This window comes from Littorina saxatilis, linkage group LG17 (assembly GCF_037325665.1).
Source record: "Littorina saxatilis isolate snail1 linkage group LG17, US_GU_Lsax_2.0, whole genome shotgun sequence".
In the NCBI taxonomy this organism is placed as follows: Eukaryota; Metazoa; Mollusca; class Gastropoda; order Littorinimorpha; family Littorinidae; genus Littorina; species Littorina saxatilis.
Genome location: NC_090261.1, coordinates 38,708,629 through 38,722,839, shown reverse-complemented (window position 1 = coordinate 38,722,839; position 14,211 = coordinate 38,708,629). Strand labels below are relative to the sequence as shown.

The 14,211-nt window shown below is 40.3% G+C and overlaps 2 protein-coding genes across 5 annotated transcripts; one reads left to right on the top strand and one right to left on the bottom strand.

The window, feature by feature from the left end:
• Window positions 1-155: 155 nt before the first annotated feature.
• Window positions 156-2,518, bottom strand: LOC138952334 (COA8 family protein CBG23705, mitochondrial-like). Of its 2 annotated transcripts, none has more exons than XM_070323979.1 (4): window positions 2,221-2,518; window positions 1,276-1,482; window positions 889-989; window positions 156-259 (listed from the first exon to the last, which is right to left on the bottom strand). In XM_070323979.1, exons 1-4 carry the CDS (start codon window positions 2,299-2,301, stop codon window positions 163-165), a joined length of 486 nt encoding a protein of 161 aa, XP_070180080.1. In that variant the 5' UTR covers window positions 2,302-2,518; the 3' UTR covers window positions 156-162. The 2 variants fall into 2 exon arrangements, with proteins under 2 accessions (XP_070180080.1, XP_070180079.1); XM_070323978.1 differs by having other exon boundaries at window positions 865-989; window positions 2,221-2,490.
• A 408-nt stretch (window positions 2,519-2,926) lies between these two features.
• On the top strand, window positions 2,927-14,069 carry LOC138952333 (kelch domain-containing protein 2-like). Of its 3 annotated transcripts, none has more exons than XM_070323977.1 (11): window positions 2,927-3,098; window positions 3,785-3,958; window positions 5,202-5,269; window positions 5,638-5,859; window positions 6,239-6,332; window positions 8,791-8,877; window positions 9,641-9,780; window positions 10,136-10,248; window positions 11,868-12,031; window positions 12,593-12,645; window positions 13,278-14,069. In XM_070323977.1, the coding sequence occupies exons 2-11, from the start codon at window positions 3,797-3,799 to the stop codon at window positions 13,489-13,491; spliced, it is 1,317 nt and encodes a 438-aa protein (XP_070180078.1). In that variant the 5' UTR covers window positions 2,927-3,098; window positions 3,785-3,796; the 3' UTR covers window positions 13,492-14,069. The 3 variants fall into 3 exon arrangements, with proteins under 3 accessions (XP_070180078.1, XP_070180076.1, XP_070180077.1); XM_070323975.1 differs by having other exon boundaries at window positions 2,928-3,117; XM_070323976.1 differs by lacking the exon at window positions 2,927-3,098 and adding an exon at window positions 3,124-3,255.
• Window positions 14,070-14,211: the final 142 nt, after the last annotated feature.

Sequence of the window (14,211 nt, the reverse complement as noted above, 5' to 3'; positions counted from 1 at the left end):
CTCTTGTGTGTTTGCGTGAATGTGTAAGTGTGGTATTATACTCCTACAAGTGAAAAAAAAATAAAAAGCAGAGATGCCTGCTGAAAAGAACACAAATGAAAGAAAAGAAAAACATTCCCACAAACGATGAATAAAAAGACGGTGCCGGTTCAGACTCTGTGTTCATGACTTCTTTATTGGTCTCAGTCTTCGGATTGTTTTTATCACAGCCACTTGCAGCGCAGGCCACAGCAGGGAGATGTTCTTCACATACCATTCCCTGCACATGAAAGAGAAATATGCTTATAATTTTATACACACACAATGACTAAGACATTATGAGCTGAACAATTCTGGTACTCTACATACTTTGCTCATGTTGGTTCCCTCTTTATCATGTTGGCAGACCTCTGAAATCATGTACAGTGGTACCTACCTGCAATGTAGGGTCACCCTTTGAATTAGCAACAATTTTCCGTAGATTGCAGGTGCATGGCCTTCCATGACAGGTATATTTTGGTCAAAGTAACAGACAAAAGGGAAAACAAAAGGTGTCCTTTCAATAGTTTCATGGGAGGTGTCCTCTCATCGACGGCTCTTTACATCACAGGCACCACTGTATACATAATATATGAATAACCTTAAGCTGTACTCTTATAAGGGTTATATAGATCTACACATTTGATTTCGGTAGATCATGAACCAGCCTGCTTCTGTTTTACTCACAATCACATGAATTCACACACACAAGCAGAGCTTTCAACACTCGGTTAATCTAATGAGCACTGCGAAATGTCATAAACATGTTCAAATTTTAAAGATAAATTGATAAATGATGGTTTTTGGTTCCATACATGAGATAGTATAGCTGCACAATATCTCTACCTGTTGTACTTGAGGTGTTCTCGCCTGTTTTCATCCAAGAACTTTTTGTAGAACTGTGAGAGTTGATCTGATGAGGCTTTTTCACCTGATTCTTCTTTTATCTTTTCCACAAAGTCCTCCTTTTCCTGAAAAAAAGAATGTTAGCATAGAAAAATCATTCGCCAGAACAACATTAATTCTATGCGTTCGCAAGAGCATTATTCCTTGTAAGAATAAGAACATTTAAAACGGTGAAACTAGGACTTCGGAGAACATTTCTGGAAGACAGTATACTTTGCACTGTATACATTATATAAATCACTTGACATGGTTTATATCATTATCAGATTTAACTCTTCACAGGAAAAAATAAAATAAACTGAATTCAAGCTTCAGCCTGCTTGGAAATCAAATGTAAAATGAAACACAAACCTTGAAGAACTTGTTATTGTGCTTTTGCCAGAAGTCGTGGTTCCACTCAATGTTTGCAGCCTGTTGTTTTCTAAAACTGCGCTCAGTGTTCGATTCATTTTTGTGCACCTGGAACTTGATTGGTCGAATATTTGACACAGGGTCAGGGGGTCCAATCCAGTCTTTGGTACCTGGTGGTGGAGGTTCTGCCTCTATTTTAAACTTTTCCTGAAAAAAAAAGCTTTTAGGTTAAAGGCAAAGGTTCCCAAAGATATATATTGTAATTCAAGTTCGAATTCAGAATAGAATACATTCTCAAATCTTGATTTGATCATCTAAACTCATTTGAAATAGTAACAGGTTGTCTATCCACAACTGAAATAAGACCTACATTTTTTGTATTTCGTTCCCTGCATGTGCTAGTGGGTAATTGAAACTTTAAAATTAAATTCAATGTCTGTCATAAAGACACTGCCACTTCCCGTTACCACAGTTGTGTCTTCAGGTCTATTGGGACGGACCTTGATCACAGTGTGTCAATTTAAAAGCTTTAATATCAGCTTTGTTGCTGCTCACTTGGCGTCAATTTGTGTAAACTATTGCATTGCATATATTTGTGAACTGCAAATGTGTCAACTACTGCATTATATTCATAGACGTCACTTGTTCCATTTGATTATCAGAAGAACACACACACATACACACACTCTCATTCTCTCTCTCTATGTCTATATCTACCTCTCTCTCTCACACACACACACTGAATTCTAATCACTTGTAGCTGTAAGGGAATAGATTAAGAATCACTTGTAGTTGTAAGGGAATACGCGCTAGTTGTAGGTTGACGGAAAGAGACATTCCAGTCCTTGTCAAAGTCAACTGCAGGCTCAACACATAGGCCTAAACAACAGCTAGGTAGATGTTTGCGGGCATAATTCCCTAATTATGTTAAAAACACAAACACACCTCTTTGGACTTTGAAGAAACACTTGAGAGTAAGCGTCTGCGAGTACAAGAAAGGCACAAATTCCGCTGAAGTGTGAACATGGTTGTACGTTTCGTGAAGTTTGTTGTAGACCTGTACAACTTGTCTCTGAAAACCTCCAAAAACCCCGAAAACCTCAAAAAAAAACCGAAAACCCCATCTAGACTAACTAAATCTATCTTCAAAGTGAAGTATTGGACATGCCTGTGAAAAGTAAGCCTGATTCATGCTACATGCACCCTTATATTTGTGTTGAGAGCAGTATTATCGACGAAATCGATGCAACAATTTCAATGCAAGGGAGGTAACTCTTGTTACTCGAAAGCGCAAGTATTGATGAACGTCATGTCATTAGTGCTTCCGCGCCTTCGTAAATCCTCGCACAAACACGAAAATAAAGCCATGAACTATGAAAGTTGCAAATATAAGTCATGATTGCAAACAATCATGTAACAAAACACGATCTAAGGACGAATTTTCTTATTTCTGATGAGGTTTTCGTTTTTGTTGTTGAGGTTTTCGGGGGTTTTCGGAGACAAGTAGTACCGGGTACTTGCAGTGAAAAGACTAAGTCCGATAACTATACTAAACCGGAAACGAGGCATAGGCATAGGCCAACAAAACGCTTTGCTAAACTCTAAAGAAAAGTTTGTGAAAAGTTCATTTATGGGACAAAAAATGGTAGTGGCTGTAACAAATTGTTGGTTTTTAGGTCATTGTGACTGAAATATGTTCACGGCTTTTTAACACGCCTAAGCATTCAGGCATTTAACACATTCTTTCGATTTCGTGCGCTACTGTTCAGGGGAGAGAACTCCGCAAAAGAATTGTGTCAAAACAGCTGGGCCTAGCTTCCGAAGTAAGACTCTGACTCTGAGGTTTGTAGCGTAGATACCCAAATCGTTTGTTGGTTGCAGTTAGAACGATAAAAAGGGCGGATTGAGGACGATAAAAAGGGCGGACTGTTTACGGATATATATTAAAGTTTGGGGAGACTGTTCTTGTACTTTGCTACGGTTTGTAAATTATGTATTTTTTGTACGGAAATTAGCATGTTTGGAAATGACAGAAGAAATCAGATCTCAGTTGTTCTACTAATATACATACTACTTGGAGGTTTCTTCAGCCCGTGCCATCGACAGTGAGATGGACATAGCATGAATGGCAAACTTTGTGTTAATTACTGTCACATCAGACTCACAAAGTTTCATGACACACATGATTCAGTCAAAACACATGTTCGTGAAAAGTATTTCATCAGATGACTGTGATGTTTGCGAACAAGACTACATGTACATGTACCACAGTGGAACGCCCCTCACCATTTTAAACCTAAATTTCCTGTTCAATCATGATACATCATGTACCTTTGTAAATTAACAATTTTTAACTTTAAGACTCATCTTTTTCTCTTTTCTTTTTGGGGGGGGGGGGGGGGGGGGGGCCTCCATTCTAATGTTATCTGTGAAGATAGAACCTAGCTGGCACAAAGTCACAGATTGTCATTGGTTTGTTATCTTCTTGTTGTTATCTTTTTGCCAACAGGGATTAGTGTAAATGTGGTCGTATCTGAGGCGTCTCCGCAACCGAGTGTTTCATCTCCTTGTTCCTGGTTCTCACCCAAGTACCATGGCGGGGGAACACCGCTGTCGCTCTCGATGCGGCCATGTTTCCTTCTGCGATGGAGTGAGCTTGTACGTGTGGGGAGGATACATAATGGTAAGTATCTGATAAACAAAGGGAAGTAAGCGCTCTAAAATGCATACGACATGTGTAATAGATTAAGTGAGAGTTATTCGGAACCATTCTCCTGGCACCTGAGAGAATAACAAGCATTGAAACGAACAAGTGACTTTCGTCCTCTGATGAAATGGTAAGTACTTTTGCAGCATGATGGTTGCTTCCCTGCATTTAGTACCGTTACCATACGCTGAACTAGCTCCTCTGGACCTCCAAAGATCTGAGAAAATTTAGGTCTTAAAAAGGAGAGTCTTCAAATTGCAGTACATTGACTCCTTCTTCTTCAGCGTTTGACGGTTGTGTCCCTAATAATCTTAGGCCTGCTGATTGTATGAACTCACAGGTTCGGCGTAGGTCTTCCACAGTTCCCCAAAGTTTTGTGTCGGGGGTTGTCCTCTCTGGCCAGGTCAGGTCGTGCAGGGGGGCATGGAGAGGGCAGGCTTGTAGAATGTGCTGGGGGGTTTGATCGTCCTCGCCACAGTCACAGTCACATAGAGCTGTGGTTGCAACGCCTATTCTCTTACAGTGTCCAGTACGAAGGCGGAAAATGGCAGTTTGCTCTGCGCGAGTCAGATGGAGGATGGTGTCTTGGGTGGGCTGGTAGCTGTCTCTAGCAGCTTTGAAGGTTGGAAGTCCAGCGGTTGGCAATGAGGGTTTTTGCCTCTTGGAAGGAAAGGGGTACATTGACAATTACAGAGGTTTAGGAAAACAGGGTTTTTAAAGGGAGGGAATCTTACATGGGAGGGGTGGGGGGTGGGTGGGGTGGTGTTCATAAATTAAAAGGGAGTTCCATTGTAGTAGTACTCGCTTCATAAAACAGTTTTTATTTACTGGGACCAGTCGAAGATGACCTATTTAGGATGACTGTAATGGTATTACAAAGCTGTATTTTCATGATAAGTGTATTTATTATGAGTGCCAGTATTTACAGGTGAGTAATAAAGTGCTGTAAGGTTGGAAAGGTTTGGAATAAACTAAAAATGTAGAAATTATTGTTTATGATACACATTTACAAGTATTAGAATTAGGGGGAAAGTAAAATGTAATGTAAACTATGCTTCCTAACTTTTTGTCAAAATAGCCTGATGTCAGGCAGATTCCAGAAATGTGTCTTCACTCTCAAGCTGTAATCTTGTGTAGAGTGGAACACATTTTTCAAATTCATTGATTTAAAAGTAGCATTTTGTTTTGATTATTATTTAGTGTTTGCTTTGTTTTGCAGGATGGGAATGGAGCAATGCCAATGCCAGGAGATCACTTGTGGATTTATCACAAGAACTTTGACTGTTGGTGAGTTCAACTTTAAAAATGTGTAATTTTTGTCTAAAATGCATTTTCTGTTGATAGCAAGTTTTTGAATCGCAGTGAACATTTCTTTCTCAAAAATGAAATCATTATACATATATATATATATATATGTTTTTAAAACATATAGTGTTAAAATTACAATGGGAGGACAAGGGTAAGTAAACAGGATAATGCTTCTTCTGGCAACCATTCACCCCCCCCCCCCCCCCCCCTCAAGACCCATCCCTTATGTTCTCCTAAGGGGTTCATTGAGCTGCATTTATAAAGCCAAGTGATACATACACAGTTTCTTTGGGTGTAAGCTACATTTCTAAAAGGGTTGATAGAGAAAAAAATACTTCTGTCAACAGGAAATGTCAAAAATGTACTGGAGATATTCCACGCGGCACTTCTGGAGCCTCCTGCGTGTTGGTGCATCCTTACGCATACATTATTTGTGGTCATCGAGCACAGTATCACGACGACAGAGTGTATCGTCTTCATCTGACTGAGTTCCGATGGGAGTTGCTCAACCTTCAGGGTGATACCATTAGCGCTCGTGACAAGTTTGCTGCTTGGGGTTTTGATAAAAAGTATGTGGTATGTTTTTCTTTGTAACAACTGTATGATAAACTGGTTGTTCTTCATTGGTTTTATGCAGCTAACGTAATTCTTGCTGATGCCACATACAGAATTCGGGCTGCTATTCTGTGATGACACCTTGCAGTTGTGATGTAGTGATAATGAGCAAAAAATAATAACCTGTTGTAGCAGAACTGGAGTGTCAATGATTTTTGTCCGAGTCTGGAGAGGACAGACAGACGCAGACACAGAGAAAAACACATAGACAGACAGACAGACACACACGCTTGTGTACACACACAGACGCATATAATCTTGGTCTCTCTGTCCAGTATATTGGCAAGGGAATAAATGGTTTAAACACATTTTTATTTTTTGTTCCTCTTTCAGAATTTATTGCTTCGGGGGTTATGGACCTGATCCCCAAACACAGAGTGGTTGGCTGTTTGAGAATGGACAGTACGTCACAGATCAGGGGGAAAACGTAAGAGCTCTGTTTGTTTATGTATTGATGGTCTGCTATGCAGAACTTTGTTTCACTTTATCTTGTCATATCTATATTGCATGGACATGCAATGAATTACATGATGCAAGTGGTACAGTCAAACCTCCCTTTTAAGAGCTCCTGATTTTAAACTTCTCTCTTTTTATTACCTTGCTTTTTAAGATTTTCTCTTCATGACCTCTGCAAGTTCCTCCATTTTAATTTAAGCCTACCTCCTTCAGACCTGTTTACCCTCCCGGATTGTCCGGAATTATTACGGATTTGGGGTCCTAATTCCGGTATTACGGAAAGCTAGAGAAAATTCCGGAAATTCCGGTCGCGAGAACCTTTTTCCGTGCGCGAAAATTCAAAGTCAAATTATGGTATTCACCAGGACTGTGATTTCCCTTTTACCTCAAGGCTGACCGGAACAGGCTTGTCCGCGCATGTGCACACCAAGGTGTTTGTCGGTCAACGCGCGGTTTTTGGTCGACATGGGTCCGGCGAAGCGTAAGGCCTATCGCGCTGTGGACAAAACACTAACCAAAAAGGCCAAAGTTGTTCAGAGATATATACCAAACTATCAAGCCAGGTGGCCGTGTCTGGTGAAATGCAAGAAGAGTGAATCGCATGTTTTTTGCACTGTGTGTGGGTCGGACTTCTCGTGTTCGAGTGGTGGCGCACACGACTGTAAGCGGCACATCGAGAGTACTCGACACAAGCAAAATGCATCGTTGAAGGAGAAAATACCATCAGTGAGCAGCTACATCAAAGAAAAGTACGCCGAGAAGAGCGAAGAAAGGAAAATAACAAGAGCAGAAGCCTACTTGTGTGATTTTCTCATCGAGCACAACTTGCCTTTTTCACTACATTGGGGTGTGCACGTTAAAGATCCCACGATTGACAAAAGGGTTTTTCCTGGCAAAATTGTATAGGCATAGATAAACATGTCCACCAAAATACCCGTGTGACTTGGAATAATAGGCCATGTAATAATTACTTTGACAATTTCATTGTATTGGGGAGGATATTATTATGATTGGTTTTAATGCAGGATGTTTGATGTGACTGAATTTAAGATGTTTTATTGACATGCATCTTGACTGTAAATACTTTAGGCCACACAAAAAAAGTTGTATGTTTCTGGTAACATGGCTACAAAAAATAGGGTAGGTAGGTAGGTATTTTTTGGGGTTTTTTTTTGTGGTCAAGGTAGAAAATAACTATACAGTGACGCAAAGAGACTGGACTTACTATACAAAGAGAAAGACAACACATTACAAAACAAATGAGACAAAAGGGATGGGGGGTTATCCCCCTTGTGTTGTCTGCAGTCTTTTACTTTCGTTTTGACGCTTTTTTTCTTCTTTTTTACAAATGCAATAAAAAAAAAAGTCTAGGGTCGGCGGGAAAAAACTAGGTAGGGTCGGGTGACCAGAAACATACAACTTTTTTTTGTTGGCCTTGTGGTTTTATTTTTAGATAAAGTAGACTTGTCTTTTTTAACTTGCATATCAGGTGTCCTGTGTGTGTTTGTGAGCTTCTGTGTGTGTACTACAATACTGTTAAACATGGTGATATTTAATTTTGTACTTGTATTGCATGGTAGCACACGTTCAAACATCGTTTTCGAGCTGGTTTATGATTGATAAAAAAGATGACGGGCGCAGTGGCGTGGTGGTAAGACGTCGGCCTCCTAATCGGGAGGTCGTGAGTTCGAATCCCGGTCGCTGCCGCCTGGTGGGTTAAGAGTGGAGATTTTTCCGATCTCCCAGGTCAACTTATGTGCAGACCTGCTAGTGACTTAACCCCCTTCGTGTGTACACGCAAGCACAAGACCAAGTGCGCACGGAAAAGATCCTGTAATCCATGTCAGAGTTTGGTGGGTTATGGAAACACGAAAATACTCAGCATGCCTACTCAACGAAAGCGGAGTGAAGCTGACTATGCTCTCAGAGCATAGTGTGGGGAACCCAAATGGGCAAACGAGCTCACACGTAACCAGAAAATTCTGGAACGCTGAAGAAGAAGAAGATAAAAAAGATTACTCAAAGATGCCCCAAATTACTCAAAAGCACCAGTTGCATTCCTGATTTCCATTTTGGGGGGTAAACAGGTCTGCTCCTTTTTGAGACCTGATTTTCTCAGATTTGTGGAGATTTTGAAAGGGATTTTTTTTTCCTTCAGTCTTTTCATGTTCGGATTGCATGAACATGCAGATAAATGGTGCAAGTTGCAGAAGAGAAGAAACACAAAAACTTGTCTTGATAAAATGTATGCTACAAATAAAACAAAAACTGAGTGCACATTTGTAATGATTTCAAGTTCTGAAATTAAAAAAAAGTAGCTTTTGAAGCGCTTACTGTCAAGGAGTATCATCTCAAGTAGTATTCCCAACATAAGCACCATCAAATACTGTTTGGAGAAAAAAACTTAATCCTGGTTTATTTTCAAACAGAACAACCCATGGTATCCTTACGGCTGGAACAACCAGTTGCTGATTCTGGACCCATCAACGTTTCAATGGAGTAATCCCAAGTGTTCCGTAAGTTGCTGGCTTTTTTTGTTTGTCTTTGTGTAATTCATCCTATACATGTGTGTTTGATTGGTAGAGAACCCAGTTCTTGACTTTCAACCTCTCAAGCACAGACATACAAAAATACAGTCTCTCTCTGTCTGTCTCTATTTTGCTCCATCTTTTTGCTCTCTCTTTGAATGGACATGAAGATGCACAAATGTTTCAGCTGTACACATGTAATGCATGTGTGTTGTTACTCCTTCGTGTTCAGACACACAGTCCATGTTTCTGTAGCTGTTATCTGTCTCTATTCTGCTCCCTCTGTTTGCTCTCTCTTTGAATACACACTTTTACATGTACATAAAGACAGGGCTAACAACTTTCCGTTTTTTTGTCGGAAATCCGGTTTTTGAAAACAGTTTCTTAAAGTAAAATTACAACAACAAAATTATTTTTTTTAGTTTGGATGTTTGATGGAGGCAAAATGTGTGTTACTGTATAATTCATTGACATACATTTTGGTACCAGCAAAGGCTGTTGTTTGGCCCTGCCTCCATGGACCCTGGCCTTTCAGTTTTGTTTTGTTTTGTGTTAGCCCTGTAAAGATTCACACATGTTTCAGCTGAAATGTATGTGTGTTTGTGCTCTTTTGGTGCAGGATCGGGTTTGAAATATGTATCAAGCTAATTATTTAATAATTTGCCTTCAAAAAATGTTTGCGTCATGACATCTACTTCAATTTGAAACAAAAATCTGTGGAGTTTTTGCATTCTAGTCTTCGTTTAAACAGGGTCCCGTTCCCCTTCCCAGAGCCGCCCACGCTGCTGCAGTGCTAGGCGAAAAAGTCTTTATCTTTGGAGGTCGCCATCAGCTTCGTCGCATGAATGACCTTCACTGCCTTGACCTTGACACCTTGACCTGGAGTGGGGAGTAAGTTCTGTGTCTGTTGGTTTTGCTCAGGTTGAAGGTTCAGACACTTATGAATGTAGAATTAGGCATGGTCGGAAATATGCCTGTCTTCTGTTGTTGGTTTTTTGTATGTGTAAGCACGCCCATGTGCATTCAAGAGTGTGCGTGTGTGTTTGTGTGTGTGCTCTCTCCTCAACATGCATGTGTGGGTGCAGGCAGATTTACACCTGCATACATATCAGGGCTTCATGACAAAACTAGTCATATTTTGCTTTAATGTTACTATATCAGGATATTTATGGTGATTTCTACATACATGTACAGAGTGGTAGTGTAACTATTTTTTTTAAAGTAAGCACTTATTATTTGTGTGCAGAATCACAACCACTGGACCTCAGCCAGCTGGGCGCTCTTGGCACACATGGTCAGCCGTCAGTGAAGACAAGATCTTTTTGTATGGTGGCTTCACGCAGACAGAAGTTGTGCTTGGTAAGTCCTGTTTCTTTGTTTTGCGACTCTCGGGATATTCGGCTTGCTTCCCTTTGCTTCTTTGTCTCTGTTAGTTTGTGTCTTTCTATCTTGGACACTTCTTCTTCTTCTTCTTTGTTCATGGACTGAAACTCCCACGTTCACTCATGTTTTTGCATGAGTGGGATTTTACGTGTATGACGGTTTTTACCCCGCCATTCAGGCAGCAATTTACGCCAATTTCGGGGGAAGCATGCTGGGTATTTTCATGTTTCTATAACCCACCGAACTCTGACATGGATTACAGGATCTTTTCCGTGCGCACTTGGTCTTGTGCTTGCGTGTACACACGAAGGGGGGTAAGGCACTAGCAGGTCTGCACATAAGTTGACGTGGAAGATCGGAATAATCTCCACCCTTAACCCACCAGGCGGCTGTGGTCGGGATTCAAACTCACGACCTTCCGATTAGGAGGCCGACGTCTTACCACTGCACCACTTCGCCCGTCATCTTGAACACTGTCTATGATGTATTTTCTTTGAGAAATGTACCGAAATGGTTAAACAAAATGTTTTAACAAATGTCAGATGGTAAAAGGCTGCCATATTCGTAGCGGTCATTAATTAATTCATATTGTTTACATGTGCCAATAATGTTATAAAACTGTACCTAAGAGGATATGATAAAGATTGGCTGTAGCTTTCGAACACAGAAAAAATTATTTCAGTATTGCAAAGTGGTGTTGATAGTGTCGAATGTAAACAGAACAGTCTCAAAGTGAAAGTGGATGTTTTCCGGAAATTGCGCAGGCGGAAATATACGATCTCTCACAGCACATATTCGCAAGAATAAGGCCACAGGCTTCAGCTAGCTGACAAGCTACAAGTACATCTAATTTTCTAATAGGCCTATGTACTCACGTTTCCAGCAAAACTTTGGCGAGTTCAGTATCCCCTTTGTACTTGGTTCACGACGCCATCTTTGGTTTACGAAACATCACGAAGTGACGTCAACGGTCTAAAAATAGCCCAAGTCCTGGAGAACTGTTGCTAAACAATGCAATAAAGAATTAATTATTTCTCGTAATTGGTAAGGACTTCAAACTTAAAACTTTGCAGGAAGCTTAATTTATACATCCCCGCAACGATGGGAAAAGCCTGCAAGTAATTAAACTAATTAAATAGGACTATATGTCAGCCATTAAGAAAGTCCTCGGTGTCACCTTTCCCCCTTTAAAATTTTTTGTCAGAACTGCCGAAATGACTGCAAAGTTTATGCAATTTTGAAAAAGTTTTGGTGTTCTGCAAACTGCTGACGCCATTCGCCATCCCTGCCTTTACAGAAAGCTTTCATTGCAGAACAGTTCTTTTTTATGATTATTATTTGTTTGTTTGTTTGTAATCAAAAAAAGGCAGAAGAAACAAGAAAGCCAGGTTATTAAAACGTTTAATTATTGACATATAGAAACAAAACGTTACATGTACAGTACGTGTACCCAGTGGTCGTTTAAGTAGACAGACAGACAAACACTTGTGATGCAAATAATGAACTTATCTCAAAATCGTTGACGAAACGGGACTCGCTTGCAAGATGACGGCGAAGCAATGATCAATGACGAAATGATAATTGTTTGTTTGTAGATGATGCCTGGATCTTCACTGCCTCTATGTCGAACTGGACGGTGGTTGTGCTGCACTCGGCCTGCCCGCGACTCTGGCACTCGGCTGTCGTTACCAAGGCCAAGGATGTTCTCATCTTCGGTGGATGTATCGCCAACATCAGCAACAACGTGGAAGCTGAAACGGTAGACATGATAACATGGATGGCCAAATCGTCCGCCTGATCCCCAGGGGCGAGTAAAAAAATCCGCCGGGCTAGTACAAAGCGCCTGGCAACTCGCCTGGCTGACCAGTGAAAAGTCTGGTCAAATACAACACTTGTGGTTGTAATATCGAGGTTCAAAGCCATATAAACACTGCAGATGCAGCTACTGTGGTATGTACCGGGCCAGCAAAATGTCTGGCTAGCTAGTGACTTTCTTGAAGTTAATCGCCCGGCTGGCGAGTTAAAATGTTGAGATTTGGCCACCCCTGTGATAAGTTATTTCTTCTCTTTATTGCAGGGTGTTTTCATCAAGGTAGGGTTCAGGGGGGGATAGTAATAGTCTGCTTGTTCTTGGCTTTAGTTACAGAATATCTTCTTTCTAGAGATATTAACATAAAACACAATCAAACAAAATAACAAACAAGCAAATAACTACCGAGCTAACAGACCAACCAGTCAACCAAACCACCCATTAACTAGAAATATCTTTCTGGGGCAGAAGGCAAGAACATGATTGCTGAACAGTTTATTTAATTTTCAGGGTTTTTCAAACAGGGTGATCAAATTCCACCTTCAGCCTTCTTCCTTGAAACTGTGAGTAACTTGCTTTGCACTGTCAAACAAACGCCACGTTTAGTCAAGCAGACAGCAATTTTTTTCTTTTCTCTTTTAAATGAATGAGTATGTTTCTGCTGCTTGAATCTAGCAGTGAAAATGTTGAACTCAGGACAATATTGAGTAATATGTTTAGTCAAGCAGACAGCATTTTTTTCTTTTCTTTGTTAAATTAATGAGTATGTTTCTTCTGCTTGAATCTAGCAGTGAACATTTTGAATTCAGGACAATATTGAGTGTAGAATGTTTTGTTTCGTTGCACTGCAAAAAATATACCTTATGAATTGGAGGTACAGTGGAACCCCCTTTTTGATTTAAGACCTCAACAATTCTTGAGAAAATCAGGTCTTAAAAAGGAGGGAGTCTTAAAATGGGGGTAAATTTACAGAGGTTATGAACAGAATATGTGAGAAAACGGGGTCTTAAAAATGGAGGCAGTCTTACATTGGGGGGTCTTAAAAAGGTTCTAATGTAAAGGGCTTTTGACAAACTAGTCAGTTGGCACCTAATTTTAAACAGAAAATATTCATGTGAACCTGTCCACTAAATAGCACAGAGATGGACGGATGAACGGGTGGATTTGATTTCTCTGATCTTTTTTTCTTCTTCAGACTTTGCCTGGAACACGTTTTCCATCATTACAAGTCTGAGGACTGGATGTATTTGCCTGAACAACTACAGTGGTGGTTGAAAGAAAAAGAAGGAGTGCGTGATCGATGGCTAGCCCTTCCAGAGCAAATTCGCTTGGAGATGGGTCCTCACTCAGAAGAGGCACATGAACACTCAACAAAGTTTGGTCTTGGGGGCGGTGACCCAGGAATCTGAGAGAAATGTGTTTATGTTGACAATGCAGCACGGACTGTGATATTTAAGTGTTTCTGTTCACAGGTATTGCTTTTCAAATAAAGTCGGGGCTCCCTATTTAGCCCTGTGTGAGGTTGTCGTGGTGACAGTGAGTGAGTCTCATAATGTTCATTCTTATTTCAGTATATGGCCTCACTGACTTTCATAGGGCTAATTTTGGAGATGGCCGATATATTTGCTGTTTAGAGTTGGAGAAATTTTGAATGAGGTAGATGTTTGCTGCTGATATTTGCATTTTGCTGCGAGAGAGACTTCAGCTTTAGGGTAGGGGCTGGAGAGAAAGAGTTAAGTGTGTGTGTGTGTGTGTGTCTGCAAGCGTATGGACAAGGTCATTAAGATTTATTCTTTAGATTTTCTTTGGCAGTAGGTGATATCAAACTTGCATGGGTTCATGTATTCCAAGACTGGCATTAAAACAAAATCAGGAATGTTTTGCTCTTGACACTTCTCGGCTGTTCTGAAAGTGTGGCAATTATTTCTTTTCTATGAAAGTTTATGACGAAACACTGGTTTTTTTATGTGAATAAATATGGTATATATGTTACAGTCAAAACGGGAAATCAGTCATTACGGGTAATGACTAAAAGTTTTAGTCATTTCCGGAAATGACGGTTTTGATCAGTCATTACTGGAAATGCCTAAAATCTTTAGTCATTACCCGTAAATGACTAAAAATATGCT